General features: G+C 50.6%; 1 protein-coding gene across 1 annotated transcript in view; it reads right to left on the bottom strand.

Moving 5' to 3' along the window:
- The window catches only part of b3glcta (beta 3-glucosyltransferase a), a 348,327-nt gene that overhangs the window by 128,942 nt on the left and 201,238 nt on the right, over positions 1 to 18,147 (bottom strand). The window contains exons 8-9 of the mRNA XM_072476984.1: positions 16,191 to 16,254; positions 12,441 to 12,572 (exon numbers count right to left, since the gene is read on the bottom strand). Of these exons, the coding sequence (XP_072333085.1) occupies positions 12,441 to 12,572; positions 16,191 to 16,254 (196 nt within the window). The remainder of the gene's footprint in view (positions 1 to 12,440; positions 12,573 to 16,190; positions 16,255 to 18,147) is intronic.

Here is an 18,147-nt window from a genome sequence, read left to right as displayed (position 1 = left end):
GTTGTACAATCAGTAAGGAGCTTTTCTTTTAGAAGTGAGAGCAACGTATCTGATTATCAGTGCCAGATAACAATGCTGCACTCTCTAGAATGAGCTGAATCACAGAACATCTGCAGCTTTATGCCCCTAAAACTGACCACTCTGCTGTAACAACGTTGGTACAAAAGTAGGCATTTGAACAGGATTCATAAAATTAGTCAGGCTATGAACTATTAAATCCTTTACAAGGATTAGTGTTCAACTGTACCAGATTTCTGAACATGCGGAGACATCGGCAAAAATATCTCTCATTCATCTGTAGCCAAGACATGTGAGTTCTATACATCATCAGTCTCGCGATATATCTATGCACAATATTTCCCTGAACCTCATCCTCTGTATCCAAGTTAGTCTTGAGAGGCTCCTGCCTGTGTGCAATTATGCAGCAATAACTCCAGGCTCCATGTTTCTGATGGTCTCCTCTCTGCAGTATCAATAATTCCAGAAGGCATTTGATAAAGTGCCATATCAAAGGTCATTGCGGAAAACAAAAGCCCATGGTATTGGGGTAACATATTGGTATGGATAGATGATTGGCCAGCTAACAAGAAGCAAAGAGTCAGCATAAATGGGTTTTTCAGGTTGGCAAGATGTAATAAGTGGTGTGCCACAGGGATCGGTGCTAGTACCTCAACTCTTTACAACTCACATAAATGACTTGGATGAAGGGAATGAAGGTATGGTTGCCAAATTTGCTGATGACACAAAGATAGCTGGCAAAGAAAATTGTGAAATAGACATAAGGAGGCTACAAAGGAACATAGATAGGTTAAGTGAGTGGGAATAAATCTGGCAAATGGAGTATAATGTGGGCAAATGTGAAATTGTCCATCATCACAATACAACCCAGTCTTATGTCTTGACAGCTCATTCACAAACTCGGTCTGTCACATGTGAAGAAATGGTCATGGTTCCCGGTTTCTGGTACTTCAAATAAGGTACTTGTGATCAAGTCCCTTCTCTTTCTAGCATTTCTATTCAATGCCCTTTACTTTGACCACGTATATTAATTCTTGAGCTTTTCTATTAGTTTGACCAGCAATCTTGTTCTGGCATGTAATCCCAGTTTCTTTCTCTGCCTGAATTACTGCTTTGTCCAGTTCTCTTCAGCACAACTCCTTCACCTGGGTGGCTTCATTTTCCAATCTCTTCCATTCATCTTCTGTTTGGACCTGAGCGGCTATTTATTTAATGCATCTGCTTTCTCCTCCGCCCGTATTTTGCATTCAGCCTCCACCAGTTTCAGTTTGGTCTGAACCATTTCCAGCTCCATCTCCTTTATCTTGATATTCACCTGAAGTACCCTTAGATGAACTGCAATTTTAAATGGCCCATCTTAATTAAAATAATTCTCTGCAGCAATCACAATCTTCATCCTGTTTCTGAATTTGCACCAGCTCAGCTTTATTGCCTTCTCAATCTCTCACGCAATTGAGAGCCGATTTGTCTGGATCTGATGATTAAGCTGTCCTTCTTGGTTTCGGATTCTCATTCTCATTGTGCACAAGTTTTATTCTTAGATTTAGATTTATTAGCACATGTATCGAGGTACAGTAAAAAGTAGTGTTCTGCATACAGTCCAGACAGATCATTCCATACATGAAAAACATAGGACATACTGGGGGCTGGTTTAGCACAGTGGGCTAAATAGCTGGCTTGTAATGCAGAACAAGGCAGCAGCGCAGGTTCAATTCCCGGCCTCCCCGAACAGGCGCTGGAATGTGGCGACTAGGGGTTTTCACAGTAACTTCATTGAAGCCTACTTGTGACAAGAAGTGATTATTATTATAAAGGGCCCAAACTCGCCTACCAGGGGAAGCAGTGATTTCCTTGTACTTCTTTGGGTAGCACGGTAGCATTGTGGATAGCACAATTGCTTCACAGCTCCAGGGTCCCAGGTTTGATTCCGGCTTGGGTCACTGTCTGTGCGGAGTCTGCACATCCTCCCCGTGTGTGCGTGGGTTTCCTCCGGGTGCTCCGGTTTCCTCCCACGTCCAAAGATGTGCAGGTTCGGTGGATTGGCCATGATAAATTGCCCTTAGTGTCCAAAATTGCCCTTACTGTTGGGTGGGGTTACTGGGTTATGGGGATAGGGTGGAGGTGTTGACCTTGGGTAGGGTGCTCTTTCCAAGAGCCGGTGCAGACTCGATGGGCCGAATGGCCTCCTGCTGCACTGTAAATTCTATGATACGATAAATACACAATGTAAATACATACACGTCGGGTGAAGCATACGGAGTGTAGTGCTACACAGCAGAGAAGATGCATGGAAAGATCCGTTCAGTCCATAGGAGGGTCATTCAGGAGTCTGGTAACAAGAGGGATGAAGCTGTTTTTGAATCTGTTAGTGTGTGTTCTCACCTAGGAATTTGAAGCTGTCAACCATCTCCACTTCAGCACCATTGATACAGACAGGGGTGTGAACGACAATTTGCTTCCTGAAGTTGATGACCAGCTCCTTAGTCCATTTGTCCCATGTCAACATTGCTCCATCAGCATTCCAACCTCGATTTCCAGTTCTATGCAAGAAATTTCCAGTCGACTGACCTTTTTTGCCAGCTTAATCCTCTTAGTAAATATATTGGAGTTCTTCCCCAAACCACTGCAGGTTTTGTTCAGTATGGATAACTTCCTCGTGTTGAAGAGAATCACAATGATCTTTTAGTCCATTGCTCTGTTTCTGCAATCCATTCAATTTATCTGTTTCTGAATTTCTTCCAAGGTGAATCCATCATTCCCTTCTGACAACATGTGATAACAATCTCTCCCTTCTCATGTTTTGCATGTTTTCCGAGAATAGACATGTTCCTTTTGTTGTAGTTGCAACAATTAGACAATTCTCCTCAACTGCTAACTTGTTCCAACAGTTGTGTTCACTCTTTGGGTTTCTCCATTGCTAAGTACTCCTCAAACACCGGACAGTTTCTGCCGCTCTGCAGAATGCCAATTTCTCCAGTTCATTTGTGTTTTCCACATGACTGGTAGTTCATAAGAACAGGAGTAGGCCATTCAGCCCCTCGAGCCTGTCCCGCCATTCAATGAGATCATGGCTGATCTGTGGCCTAGCTACCTGCCTTTGGCCAATATCCCTTAATCTCTTTGCTTAACAAAAATCTATCTGTCTCAGATTTAAAATTAACACCTGTTCTAGCTTCAACTGTTGTTAGTGGGAGAGAATTCAAAACCTCTACCTCCTTTTGTGTGAATAAGTGCTTCCTAACATCTCTCCTGAATGTCTGGCTCTAAGTTTTAGACTGGAATCTCCAACCAGTGTAAATTGTTTATCTTTATCTACCCTGTCTTTTCCTGTTATAATCTTGAAGACTCAATCCGATCACCCCTTAACCTTCTAAATTCTAGTGAAAACAGGCCTGATTTGTGTGATTTCTTCTTGTAATTTAACTCCTGAAGTCCAGGTATCATTTTTGGAAAACTACGTTGCACTCCCTACAAGGCTAACATATCCATCCTCAGGGGTGGTGCCCAGGACTGCTCACAGTGACGCCAAGTGGGGTGTAACCAGGGTTTTGTTTAGCTGAAGCATAACATCTGTGCCTTTATACTGCAATCCCCTAGGTATAATGACCAGCATTCCATTAGTCTTTTTGATTATTTTCCACACTGGTTTGTGGCATTTTAAAGATCTATGCACCTGCCCCCCCCCCCCCCCCCCCGGCCCCCCCCCCCCCCCAAAAAAAAAAACCCTTTTTCAACATCCACTGTACTTAACCTCTTCCCATTTGGAAAATACTCTGCTCTATCCTTTTGTGGTCCAAAATGGATAACCTCACCCATTGAATTCCATCCGCCACAATTTTTCATTCAATTGGATCTCTAGAGAATTCCCAGTAATTGCTCTGGTAAATGATACATCTGCTCTGATTTCTGCTTCAACAGTACAGTGACCCTTGCAGTAGATGAGACAGGATGACCTACATGAGCACCACGGATCAAATCTTGGATGCATTTGATGCAATGGCCACTGTTATTGAGTTCCGCTTGTGCTTTTTACCTTTTATTCACATCTTCATGCTCTAACACCCGTTACTTCACCACTTGCTGGTAAATGCTGTTTCTTACTGGCCCGAGTAGATTTCCTAGCTACTTCCACCTTTTTGGTAGTGATTTTTTTTTTTCTTAGCTTTGATATTGCTGGTCTGTTTCTCATTTTGATTAGGGTCACAAACTTTACCTCATTTATTATTTGCTGTAGTTCTCAGTGAGGTTATCCAACTCTTTTCTCTTCATGGTTATTTCTTCTTCTGCTGTGGCTTGTCTTACTTTCTGACTGATTACAGCTTTATCGTTTGCTTGTAATTTATTGGTAAAACTCTCAAGGGACTTCTCATTGCAACACAAAAGAATGGGACACAACTGGATCTTAATTGCTTTCAGCTCTTCATTTAGTCATTTAAGGTTTTCGGTGCCCTCCTTTTCCGGCCCATCGGTGCCCTCCTTCTGAGGCCCTTTGGGTCTTGCACTGCTCACTAGGTCTGGTGTTGCCTCTTCCTTGAGGGCTCTGTTTAGCACCCTGGGCTAAATCGCTGCCTTTGAAAGCAGACCACGGCAGGCCAGCAGCACGGTTCAATTCTCATACCAGCCTCCCCGAACAGGCGCCGGAATGTGGCGACTAGGGGCTTTTCACAGTAACTTCATTTGAAACCTACTTGTGACATTTCATTTCATTTCATTCATTATTACTTCCTCTGAGCTCCAGTGTTGCCTCCTTTGAGATCTTATGCCCCTTTTTAGTGTTGCCCACTATGTGGAGTCTTCTCTGATATTCCTGTCCCTTGTCCTTTGTCCCTTCTTGTGGCTGTTGCATTAATTGTTGTACAGCTTTGAATGCATTACCGCTTTGGAGATTGCCAACTCTTTTTTTTTTACTGCCAACAGCTGTCGTTTCTCTCTGTGCTTTTCCTGCGCTTTTGGAGTTTCTGGAAACCACAGCTCCTCCTTTCTAGACACTTTTCAGATTGCTAACTTCTGTTTTTTGCTGGTCGAAGATTTCCACATCGATTTCTCGTTTTCCCCATTTTTTCTGGCAGGCTGGACAGTCACTTTTTCTCTCTTTGTTCTAATATCGATCTTTTTGTAAGTTCATTGGGAGATCCAGCATGTACCGTTCGGGGGCCGATTTATAAAATGTCTTAACTTTGTTTTGTTTAAAACATGTTGGGGACTTTTCTTCTCCCCAACATTCCAGACCTTCTGTGCTGGCAGTACCTCGGTGCAGGGATCTCCCTCCCCAGATCCCTTGCAGGCTCTGTTCAGAACAGGAGACTTGCAAATAGAATCATAGAATTTACAGTGCAGGAGGCCATTCGGCCCATCGAGGCTGCACCGGCCCTTGGAAAGAGCACCCTACCTAAGCCCACACCTCCACCCTATCCCAGTAACCCCACCGAACCTTTTGGACTAAGGGCAATTTAGCATGGCCAATCCACTTAACCTGCACACCTTTGAACTGTGGGAGGAAACCAGAGCACCCAGAGGAAACCCACGCAGCCACGGGGAGAACGTGCAGACTCCGCACAATCACCCGAGGCCGGAATTGAACCCTGGAGTTGTGGGGGCAGCAGTGCTAACCACTGTGCCAACGTGCCATTCAATAGCTCCCTCAGGCATTTCTTCCCCTTTTACTCATTTTAGCATCTGAACTTGTTTAACTGCAACAAATCTCTGTCTTCTATTTCTTCTTTTTAAATCTGGACCACAGCTCTCTTCCAGCTGGGTATATCTCCTTTTTACATCCAACACTCATGTCCTTTTTTAAAAGTTTCTCTTTGGCTCAAGTTTTTCTTGCTCCTGAAGGCTAATCTCGCTTCATTTAAATTTCTATATCTTTCCAAACCTCTTGGGCGGGATTCTCCCGCAATTGGCGGGATGGCCCGACTCCAGCGCCAAGTACGGCATGAACCACTCCGGCGTCGGGCCACCCGGAACTTCCGGAAATCATGACAGTGTCACCCGTCACAGACACGCGCACCGTCATTGACGCCGCGCGGCATCGCAGCACAAAAGACGCCACTGCCGGAGACTCGGCAAAATGGCCGCAAGCTGCGCAGCGCCGAGGTTCCAGGAGCGGGACATCGAGGCGCTCCTGGACGCAGTGGAACAGAGGAGGGAGGCCCTGTACCCCGGACACGGCCGCAGGGTCACACCACGCCTCAACCGGCACCTGTGGAGGGAGGTGGCAGAGACCGTCAGCGCCGTGGCCATCACAGCCAGGACAGGCATCCAGTGCCACAAGAAGGTCAATGACCTAGTCAGGGCGAATACCACCCCCCCTGCGGGATGGGCACCACAGCCCTAGCTGGAACCGACAAGGCTGCACCCACCCATGCAGGCTGCATTGGCAGGATGGGCTGTGAACCTATGCCAACATACACACAACTGCTGGTCTGCAAGAACATGTCGTCGTCGTCGTCCCGTCCCGTCCCCCCCTCAGGAGAAGTGCGCTCAGAACTGGGAGCGTGAGAGGACCGGAGGGGGTCAACCTGAATTGCGCCCCCTCACCGTTTATGAGGGCGCCCTGGACCTTGCAGGCGGACCCGAGGACTAGGAGGTTGCGGAAGCAGAGGTCGGGGGCACAGCACCAAGTGGGACCCCCCCCACATCCTCCCCTCCCCTCTTCCCATCTCCACTCTCCCCTTCCCCCCATCTCCTCCGCCCTTCCCCCAGCTCCTCCCCCCCATTTCCTTCCCCACTTCCCACCATCTCCTCCCCCTTCCCCATCTCCCCCTTCCCCCATCTCCTCGCCCCCTTCCCCCATCTCCTCTCTCCCCCCTTCCCCCCATCTCCTCTCTCCCCCTTCCACCCATCTCCTCTCTCCCCCTTCCACCCATCTCCTCCCCCTTCCCCTCTCCTCTCTCCCCCCTTCCCTCCCCCATCTCCTCTCTACTCCCTTCCCCCTTTACCTCTGCCCCCCCCATCTCCTCTCTCCCACCTTCCCCCATCTCCTCCCCACCTTCCCCCATCTCCTCCCTCCCCCCTCATCTCTGCCCCCACTTCCCCATCTCCTCTCTACTCCCTTCCCCCTTTGCCCCCTATCCCCCATTTACTCTCTACCCTCGTCCCCCTTCCCCCCTTGTCCCCCTCTGAGTGTCTAACCATGCAGGCTGTATTGTGTATTACAGAACCAAACATCGACTCACCCGTCCCTGCCGACCGCCCCCACCCTGTGCCAGGCCGCCCACAGAACAGGGACCAACCAGGGCCATCAGGCATACGATGCCCCACCCAGTGCTGGGGCGCCCACGGGCTCGAGATAGACCCGGACCGTCAGGCGTCCGCCGCCCCCATCTGGTGCATTTGCGGCGACGCCGTAGGGCCACATCCAGCAGCGGGGAGGGCAGCCACACCACCAGTCGACCCAGCGCACCCACACCCAGGACACCCACACCCAGGACACACACACCCAGGACACACACACCCAGGACACCCACACCCAGGACACCCACACCCAGGACACCCACACCCAGGACACCCACCCCCAGGACACCCACCCCCAGGACACCCACACACAGGACACCCACACCCAGGACACCCACACACAGGACACCCACACACAGGACACCCACACACAGGACACCCACACACAGGACACACCCAACGACAGGGGACGGACAGACAGGAAACACCACCACAGGGGACCCCAGACTTCGGGTCCGAGGAAGATAGCCACTGCTATCTCCTACACCCTCCACCATCGCAGAGACACTCACCTCGGCTGGGCACTTTAGCGATGAGGCTTCTGGTACACTAACTGTGCGCACAACACAGCTGTCCTGGTACAGCAGGTGAAGGTTGGAGCAGTCGAGGGGTCGGACGGTCGGAGGGCAGCCCGGCCCCAGCAACCATCTGCCTCCCAGACGGGTCCCGGATACCTGGAGTGACCACACCCACCCATAGACCCGATGCAGTCACGGACCCAGGGACGATTGAAGGGGGTGAAAGCTGGCTTGCAGCAGCTGCAGACGCAGGTGGAGGAATCCGCCCGCGTGCAGGAGCAGAGAGCGTGCCACCCAGGCCGAAACCGCACGGGTGGCGTCCGCAGCGGAAGCAATGGGTGCGACGGTGTCAGACATGGGGAGCAGTATGCAAGGCCTAGAACTTTCCGTGAAGGCGGCGTCCGTGGCCCGGGACATGGCTGCCCTCTCACAGGAAGCCATGAGCCAGAGCCAACTGCAGATAGCAGCGGCACGCAACGCCGTGGCCCAGTCTCAGCAGGCCGTGGGCCAGTCTCAGCAGGCCATGGGCCAGTCTCAGCAGGCCATGGGCCAGTCTCAGCAGGCCATGGGCCAGTCTCAGCAGGCCATGGGCCAGTCTCAGCAGGCCGTGGCCCAGTCTCAGCAGGCCATGGGCCAGTCTCAGCAGGCCATGGGCCAGTCTCAGCAGGCCATGGGCCAGTCTCAGCAGGCCATGGGCCAGTCTCAGCAGGCCATGGGCCAGTCTCAGCAGGCCATGGGCCAGTCTCAGCAGGCCATGGCTGAGGGCATCGGCAGCATTGCCCAGGTGCTGGCCGGCGTCGCCCGGACACAGGCAGGGATAGCCAACTCCCCGAGCTCCATGGCTGCAAACCTGCAGACCCCTGTTGATACCAGGGCAGGCATCCAGGACTGGCAGCGCCAGGTGCCGGAGGTCCGTCGGGTGTTGGATCTGTTCATATTCCCGACCCATGGAGAGGTCCGGGGGCCATCGGGCACCCCGAGGGAGGAGGGGGTGCTGGAGCCCGTAGTGGGTCCCCCTGGAGGGGAGGTCCCGGAACACCGCAACACCTCGGACTCCCCCCGCCTTCCGTCCCAGGTGCATCAGGTGGGAAACGGGCAGAACAGGCTGGCAAAAGTTCCTGGGGCAGCATCCAGGCCTTGTCGCCCCAGGAAACGTCAGCCAAAGGGGACCCTAGTCACAGGGCAGGAATCACAGGAGTCCACCTCCAGCTCTGCTTTACCGTCTGGGGAACCACCTAGACGTAGTCATAGGGCCCGTAAGGTAAAAAAATTCGACACTGAGTAAGTTGGCACATGTGCAGGGCACAGATTAGTTATAGGGGCCAGGGCGCATGTATGAACTGTTTGTCATTAAAATCACTTTCACACCTTCAGAAGCTGACTTTGTGTTCTGTCCGATGCGTGCGGGGGTGGGATGAGAGGTGAGCGCCTGTGTGTGTGAGGGGTGATAGGACGTCGAGCTCAGGTCAATGTGGCCCCCCCCTCCCTCCCCGGCCCTCCGTCGCCACCCACCCCGGCAGACGACGGGACCGTGCGCTGCAATGTCAAGGCCATATGCAGGGACGGTCCAGGTGGAGGGTGTTACTGTGGCCATGAGTCAGATATTGTCTAATGACGTAGAGCCCGGAGCTCATCGCAGAGCGGGTTGTCATCATCCTCCATGGCCTCAATAGACCCGCTTCCACTGGCGACCGTGTGAGCCCTGCCCATTGTGCCGCAGGTGGATGTGCAATGGAGGGGTGGTGTGCATGCGGGTGATGCGGTTGTGGGTGGGGTGAGGGTGGTGGGTGAGGTGGCGTACTGTGCTGTCCGTGCCCAGACTCGGCGATTCCCACCCCCTCCTAGTCTGTGAACCGGGCGGCTATCAACCTGTCCCGTGCCCGCTGGCCCAGCCGGTGACGGTGGGCAGCCTCCCGTCCCTGTCCAGCCCGTCTGTCCCGTACATTGCCCCCATCCTCCTTATCTGTGGAGGCCTGCCCTTTGTCGTGTTGCTCCTCCCCCTCCTCTCCCTCCAGCACATCGCCTCTCTGCTGAGCTATATTGTGGAGGACGCAGCAGACCACAACGATGCGGCCGACCCTCTCCGACGGGTACTGGTGGGCCCCTCCAAAGCGGTCCAGGCACCTTGTGCATCTTCAGCAGCCCAAAGCACCTCTCGACCACACCCCTGGTCGCTGCATGGGCATCATTGTATCGGGGAACCCTTGTCGCCCAGCAACCAGCCCCTCAGCCGGGGGGGGGGGGGGGGGGGGGGGGGGGGGGGGGTTCCCTCGAACATGGCGGGGGATGAACGATTGTGCCAGGATAAACGCATCAAGTACACGGCCCGGGTACCGGGTGCAGACGTGCAGGATCTTCATGCGGTGGTCACAGACCACCTGCATGGTCATGGAGTGATACCCCTTCCTGTTCATGAACACACCCCTTATCCGCTGGTGGCCGCATGGTGACGTGCATCCCATCGATCACTCCCTGTACCATGGGCCACGGCTGCGAATCCCGCTGCCCGGGCACCCTGGTGGGCGCGGTCCACAGAGAACTGGATGTAGCGGTCCGCGATGGCATACAGGCCGTCAATCACTGCACGGATGCACCAGTGCCCCGACGTCTGGGATATTCCGGACAGGTCCCCACTCGGCGACTGGAACGACCCCATGGCGGAGACGTTCAGTCCCACCATTATCTTGACGGCCACCGGGAGAGGGTGTCCACCCCCAGTCCCACGTGGTGCTAGGTGTGCCATCAGGTGGCAGATATGGGCGACGGTTTCCCGGCTCATCCTGAGGCTCCTCGTGCATGCCCGGTCCGTGTGATCCTGGTACGACGAGCAGTGCCGGTTACACACTGGGCCTCATCGGGCGCCGCTGCCGCCTCCCTGGCACGTCTCTGCTCCAGCTCCCATAGGGCAACATGTAGAAGGGCAGGTCCCGCTACGTTGGCCAACATCGCTGGGTCTGCAGGGGGTGGTGGTTGGGGATAGACGACATCACTGCCCATTCCCCCCTCCGCAGCCAGATGCCATGGGCTGCATGGTCGTGACTGTTGCAAGCTGGCACCTGGCCAGGGAAACCTCCATCCCCCCCTCCCAACCCGGGCACTCCCCTCCCGGACCCCAGCATCCCTTCCACACCCCCGGCACGCCCACCCCCAGCCCACCCCATCCCCGGCACTCCCCTCCCCAGACACCCCCACCACTCCCCACTCCCGGCACTCCCCTCCCCACCCCCGGCACTCCCCTCCCAAGGCACCCCCACCACTCCCCACCACCGGCACACCCCTCCCCACTGGCCTGGCACTCCCCTCCCCGACCCCTATCCCCGGCACTGACAACGATCACTGCATGCAACCCCTGCGCTGGGTAGCATCCTCCACCAGCACCCCCCGTGCCGTCTCCTACCTCTCTGCTCGCCGACTGGTTGACGCCGTTAAAAACCATGTTTAATTTACGCTGGCGTGACCTGTGGTCACGTCGGCGGGACTTCGGCACATCCAGGCCGGTGATTTGGGGCAGCCCCCGGGGCCCACCACGTCACGCCGATTCTGCAAGGCGCACGGCGCCATTCCCATCGGCGGGATTTTTCGCCGGCCGGAGAATACGCCAGCCAGCGTTGGAGGGGCGGGGCAGGAGAATCCCGCTCCTGGACTTGCTGGCCACACAGGATTCATTACTTTGTCTGCACCTCAGGGTCTGGCACTCCCTCACCAGCTCTCATTGAGTCTATTCGCTCAGAATATAGCACTCGGATGAGTTATATCTCCTTTCCAAACGTCAATTAAATCGGGTACTCAAGAGGTAGGCTGTGCCATCCAACTTGCCTACCTTGTTGCCAATATGTTATGCATTGTGGAACACTTCTGGAATTGTCCAGAGACCTCAGACTTTGTTTGAAACAAGAAGGTATTTATTGATAAAGAGTAACTTGGTGCCGGAGGTTTAGTAACACCCAGCTGCCTTGGAGCTAAGCTCCAAGACCTTACATGCTATCTGCATGAATGCAAGATGCAAGATGAATGCATGATGTATTCTGCCCAAAAGAGCACTCCACCCTCTGAGGTAGTCACTCACTCTCGGTTCCCACTGGTCCCTCAAGTCAGGTGACCCTCTTCGGCTGCACTGCCTTAAAGAGACAGTTACCACAATCACTACACTTCCACGTAGGGTTCAATAAATAATCGATTCAGAATCATTCCTGAAACCATTGAACCATTGAATAGGGGATAGCACAGAAGCAGCTGCCAAATCTAAACTCACCATGAACTGGTGTCCTACAGATGTTTCTGAATGAATTCCTAGCAAGTTTATTCAGGGTGGGAATACCAATACGGTCATTACCCATGTACTCGCAGAAAACTTAAGTAATCCAAACCCAATTTCAAATTGAAGAGAAAGAAAGGTTGTACAATCAGTTGGGAGCTTTTCTTTTAGAAGTGAGAGCAACGTATCTGGGTATCAGTGCCAAATTACAATGATATGCAGCACTCTCCAGAATGAGTTGAATCACAGAACATCTGCCGCTTTATGCCCCTTAAACTGACCACTCTGCTGTAACAAAGTTGGTACAAAAGCAGGCATTTGAACAGGATTGCAAAATTAGTCAAGCTGTGAACTATTAAATCCTTTACATGGATTAGTGTACAACAGTAAATATATATTTGAAGGGTACTCACACAAAATGGAAGGTAGGTGTGAAATGTAGTTGCACAGTTGGTTGCTTCAGGTGAGGTTTTGCCTTCTGTACAGAATTCCTTTACTGAAGTCAGCTGAGGACCGTTCGATTTTTCTGATATAAAGAGGGCAATCTGAAATCGCAGATATTTCTGTTAATTTCAGTTTTGACTTTTGTTGCTCTGAGCAACCTAAAGGAATCACACCATAAAATTAGACTAACTGTGATTTGTACACACTGAAGACAATCACTCAATCCTTATTACAACCCCAAACTGCATTGTTCAGTCCTGAGGTGTTTACCAGTCCTCTGCCCACCCACTGTTAGGGAATGCCAACGGTGGTGGGATGAGGTCCTCAGGTGGGCATTAGTTGTCCATTTACGGGCCCAGTTGGTGGTGGGTGGGAAAGCTGCCATGGGCCTGGTCGCCAGGGACTTAATCGGAGAAGTGGTGGGAGTTGGCAGGTTCCCCAACTTTCACCCCCACCTGGTTAAATGCACCCCCCCCTCCCCACCAATTGCTCGTATCAGTGCTCCCCCACCCCCACCCCCCAGGTGAGCAATATCCCACTATGGGGTCGCCAGATGCCCTCCTTCAGGCCCTGCCCTTTCAGGCCCGGCCTCAGCGGGCCCCACCTCTTGGCAGTGTCAACCTGGCACCCGGGCAATGTCAACCTAGCAGGGCCAACCTGGCATATTTAAATATGCTATTCTGGCTCACACACAGCGAGGGCATGAACCAGATCACATCAGCTAGAGCAGCCAGGAGCAACAGAAACTGGCGCCTGGTGCAAATCCTGTTTTGGTTCTCTCCTGGAATTCTCCCTCTATTTATTTAATGTAACGAAATGTCCCATGGCGCTCTCTGCAAGGAACGTGCTTTGCTGCTGTCACCTAGAGGACTATTTTCAGATCGGTCCACTGAGAGGCAGACACTTAGGCTGATTTGAGAAGTGGCAGCTCTACGAGGGTGGGGGTGGGGAAATCAATGACAATCAGAATCTAGCCTATCATCTGGGAAATAATAATCCACCTATGGTTCTCCACTATAGGAAGCGAACCAGGTAACTGCTCCATGTTTCATCTGGCACTGAGCCCTGGGGCCTGAATGTGGCAGAAATCCAGGCATGGTGGAGGCAGATTTATAATGAGATATGTTCCAGCCTGTTCAGCTTTTGACTAGAGTCATTCAACACTCATCCCAATACACATCTCAGTGACATCTTATTGTCAAACATTTGTTAACATCCAATATTTGCAGCGAGGTTCAGCACTAACTTAGTCTTCCTTCAAAATATTAACTTGTCTGTTGCTGCAACCATTGCACATCCATTTATTACATTTGGAGGGTGAGGCTGGAGAAAATGAAAGAATAATTGTGCTGATTTATTATCTTACTGTATCCCTTTCTGAGGTACAGCAAGACCATTATAAATCTTTGTTGTAATCATTTTCTCCCTCATCAAATCTTTGTGGTAAATTATGCTGCGCAAAAATAATTACATTTGAACAATTTATTTCTGGAAATAATGTGTTTAGAATGTTCCAGCACTGATTTAAGAAATGGGAAGGTTAAAGTGGTCTTCAATCAAAGGGCGAAATGGCCAATAATAAATTGTCGGCTCACTTTACACAACAAAATCAGAGGATAAGAAAATTAGGAAGGGTATAAAGTTGTCAATTAGCTATCGCTCTCTTGAAGTTTGCACCACTTTCAATTCTAATGAGGACTCTTATTTTCCCCATTCAATGCCTCTTTCGAGACTGAAAATCTTCACGAAAAAACTGAATTTATTATTAAAATAGCCAAGCTGTGATAAAATCTATTTTACAATGATTGCCGACATGTTTCATCCTCCCCTGTCGGCGAGATCTCTGGTCCGCAGGTATTGGCCGTGTACCTTCCCATCCCGGTGCGTTCCCCGGCGGCGGATGGTGGGTGCAGAGCATGCTAAGCCCCGTAGACATCGGCAGGACCAGAATATCACACTGCCGGCCAATAGTGGGCTGCATCTGCCACCGGCCAGTACGCCACGGCGCAGGCCACAGAGCTTCAGCTGCCAGACGCACATTGAGAATTTGGCTGGGTCAAGAGGCCCTGCAGCAATCTCCTATCCTGCTAATTAAACCCGAGGATACCTAACATGTGCTCTCAGCAGGTGAAGCTCAATCACCACCGCGAGCTTAAATTTGTAAAATTTACCCTATATAGTTTATGTGACTGATAATGAGAACCCAAATGTTACATGGGAACAGATGTTAAATTGCCAAATTGCAAATCACGTTGGATTTAATGATGTCACGAGCAGGATTTTGAAGTTTCTTTGTGCTAGTAACAAAGAAGGGCTATTGTTAAACATCAATACTGAGTAAGACGGAAGTAACATTCTGATAGACTGAACATCAAATGGTGTTAAAATCAGTCTCAGAACTGCTATCTCATTGAATACCGTAATGGCCCATACTTAACACTCGCTGTATATTACACAGACTCGCTACTTGAACAAACAACTGAGATTCACTGTACTTAACAGATTTATAACTTTAACTGAGATATATTGAGACTTACTGTCCATCACAAAATCGTATCCAAGATAGGGAAATATCGAGACTCATAGCTAACAGGGAAAAATTAGAACATATGGACTGTACATCTAACCAAGAATGATTAACGCTTACAGTACAATACATAGATTAATACCTGTAACTGAGACTAGGAAAATGGAAGTTCAATATACATCATCAGGCTCCAAAACAAAGAGAGTGATTCAAAGGGTTGGGCTGAGAGTCCATTTCACATAAGACCTTGTCAGTTAGTAGAAGAGGAGAATGTTTACCCCACTGAACCAGGCTGCATTGAAATCCAGGTCCTATCTTCATGTTTAATGTGAAATGATGTTGCCATTTTTCAACCTATATTGTATTAAGCAGCATTTGAGTTTATTTTACAACAATAGTTGTTGTAAAATAGACTTGGTGACGTGAAGAGGCCATTAAATCTCGCCAGAAACCTCTCACAAGATTTGCGATGCTCGGAACGCCTTGCCAGATCTAATGGAATCTTGTGAGATGTAGCGACCTGGATCTCGCCATGCTGGGGGAGGTCCACGCCTGAGCCAGATTATCCCAGTGCCCGGTGAGGTCTCAACCCAGCGAGGGTGCCGTTTAGCACTGGTCCACACAAACGTGGGGCGGGAGCTTCTCCCAGTCCATTGGAGCACGCCCCCCCCCCCCCCCCCCGAGTGGTCAGGCTCGGGGTAGGGTGGAACCCTGGCACTGCTAGGATGCCCAGGTGGCACTGCCAGTGTGCCAGATTGCCTGTGGCAGGGATTGGGCCTGGTGTGCCCTGCCCTTCAGAGATGGGGGGCCCCCGAGGGCCCGTTAAGTTGGGGGGGGGGGGCAAGTCAGGAGGCCTTGGTTGGGTGGCTGAGAGATCTGGCCGGTATTTAAAAGTGGCATCCCATTTCTCCCTGTACTGCCAAGCTCAGGAAGTGAGGTAAGTGCGGCCTCAGTTGGTCTTCCCAACAGAGGCCAGAAAACCCCAAAATTCTGTTTGATAATGGGGTCGTACTCGGCGCTGCAGGTTCCATGCTGTTTTCGCGCCTTAACGGGACTCTTTTTTTCGTCTCGTTATACATCACAGATAACTTGCAGGTTAGAGGCAATAATAATTGCAGCTTCCTAATAATTACTTAGTACATGGAAATGTTTTAAAGATTATCAATAATTTGTAGTATTTTACTAAACATACCTCATGTTTCAAGTCTATAGTAAAATCTGCAAAAGGTTTTTCAATCTTCAATTGTTTCGCAAGTCTGTTGGTGTAACATAGAACATAGAACATTACAGCACAGTACAGGCGGGTGACGTCATTCACGCAGCGCCGGCCGCGTCATATACGCAGCGGCGCTTTTACGCAGTGCCAAGGTCCGGCGCGTGTAAATGACTCAACGCCGCTCCTAGCCCCCCAGGGGCGGGAGAATAGGGGGCTGGGAGCGGTCTCCGACCCCAGAGTGAAACACTCCGGTTTTCACTCCGGCGTCGGCACTTAGACTCCCGATGAGAATTGCGCCCAGGTTCTTTACTCAGAGTAGTAAGGGCGTGGAATGCCCTGCCTGCAGTAGTGGACTCGCCAACAATAAAGGGCATTTAAATGGTCATTGGATAAACACATGATAAGGGAATAGTATAGATGGGTTTCACAGGTCGGCGCAACATCGAGGGCCGAAGGGCCTGTACTGCAGAAATGGAAAAAAGTTAATCTAGGACAAAACAGTTTGAGATTGAATATATTTCTGAGACATAGTTAACTTCAATGTATTACGGCATCCCTGAAAAGTGTACGATCTTAAATAATTTTCATATAAGAGCATTACCGTCACAGTTTCTATGGGTCTGCTGAAGATGCTGCAGCCAAAGTTAAACGTACATAAAACACAAACTCAAAATATAGTTTGTAACCTTTCATTACTTGGTGGAACTTTTTAAAGTTAAATTGGCAGCAATATTTTCACCTCTTGATGTACAACATCAGAAATTATAGCCATGAGAAAAAAATAAATTACTTTTCTTGGACCACAAAGACAATAGCGAGATTTTTGAACGATCAAGAGTAGAGGTCAGCATCCCTGACTTATAGCCCACGAGATTTTCTGTCCATTAAAATCAATGGATGGAAAATTATGCAGGAGTGAAATTAGGGGAGGGATTTACTGAAAAGCAGCACAGCGCAACCGGTAGGTGCCACTTCCGGGATCTACCAGGGTTGCCACTCCTCACGGGATCTAGCGTGATCCCACAGACGTCGTGATTTGAATCCCGCCCATTGTGGGCGGGATCACTTTCTGGCAAATCTGCATATTAGAGTGAGTCAGCTAGTCTCACTCTAACATGCATTCCCGGGATTACGCTAGACGTGGGATCCAACTCCCTCGCCTTGGAGACCTCGGGCGAGTGACGTTAAGTACTGCTCTCCACAAATGGGGACGAGACAGAATGGCACTCGTGAGGATATCCCAGGGGGTTGGAGGCCCCCAGGTGCATGCCCTCTATGCAGGGCGGTACTCTGGCACTGCTGGTGTCATCTGGTATCCTGGCAGTTCCAGCCTGGCACCCTGGCAGTGCCAGCTTGATGCCAGCTTGGCACTGCCCCTTGATTGGAGAAAATAATTGGCTACTCCAAATTTATGTTTTTAAAAAATGTATTACGAGCCCTAAATCACAAAATATAGAGTGGCCCTATTGCAAACCTGTATCCAAAGAGTCAGGTATTTAGGGATACAATTTATAATACCAGATTTGTTGACTTGCTTGGTATCACTTTCAACATTTGCACCAAACTCCACCCACCACCTCCTCCATGTTATCATACCAAATGAGATATACGTTTAAAAATTAATTTACAAGATGTGGGCGTCGCTGGTTAGGCCAGCATTTATTGCCCATCCCTAGTTGCCCTTCAGAAGGTGGTGGTGAGCTGCCTTATTGAACTGCTGCAGTCCCCGAGGTGTAGGTACACCCACTGTGCTGTTGGGGACAGTGAAGGAACGGTGATATATTTCCAAGTCAAGGTGGTGCGTGACTTGGAGGGAAACATCAAGGTGGTGGGGTTCCCAGGTATCTGTTGCTCTTGCTCTTCTAGATCGTAGTGGTCATGGGTTTGGAAGATGCTGGGTGGGATTCTCCATTGGCCAATGCCGAAATCTGGG

Source organism: Scyliorhinus torazame, chromosome 15 (genome assembly GCF_047496885.1).
Source record: "Scyliorhinus torazame isolate Kashiwa2021f chromosome 15, sScyTor2.1, whole genome shotgun sequence".
NCBI lineage: Eukaryota > Metazoa > Chordata > Chondrichthyes > Carcharhiniformes > Scyliorhinidae > Scyliorhinus > Scyliorhinus torazame.
This window is presented reverse-complemented; position numbering and strand designations above follow the sequence as displayed.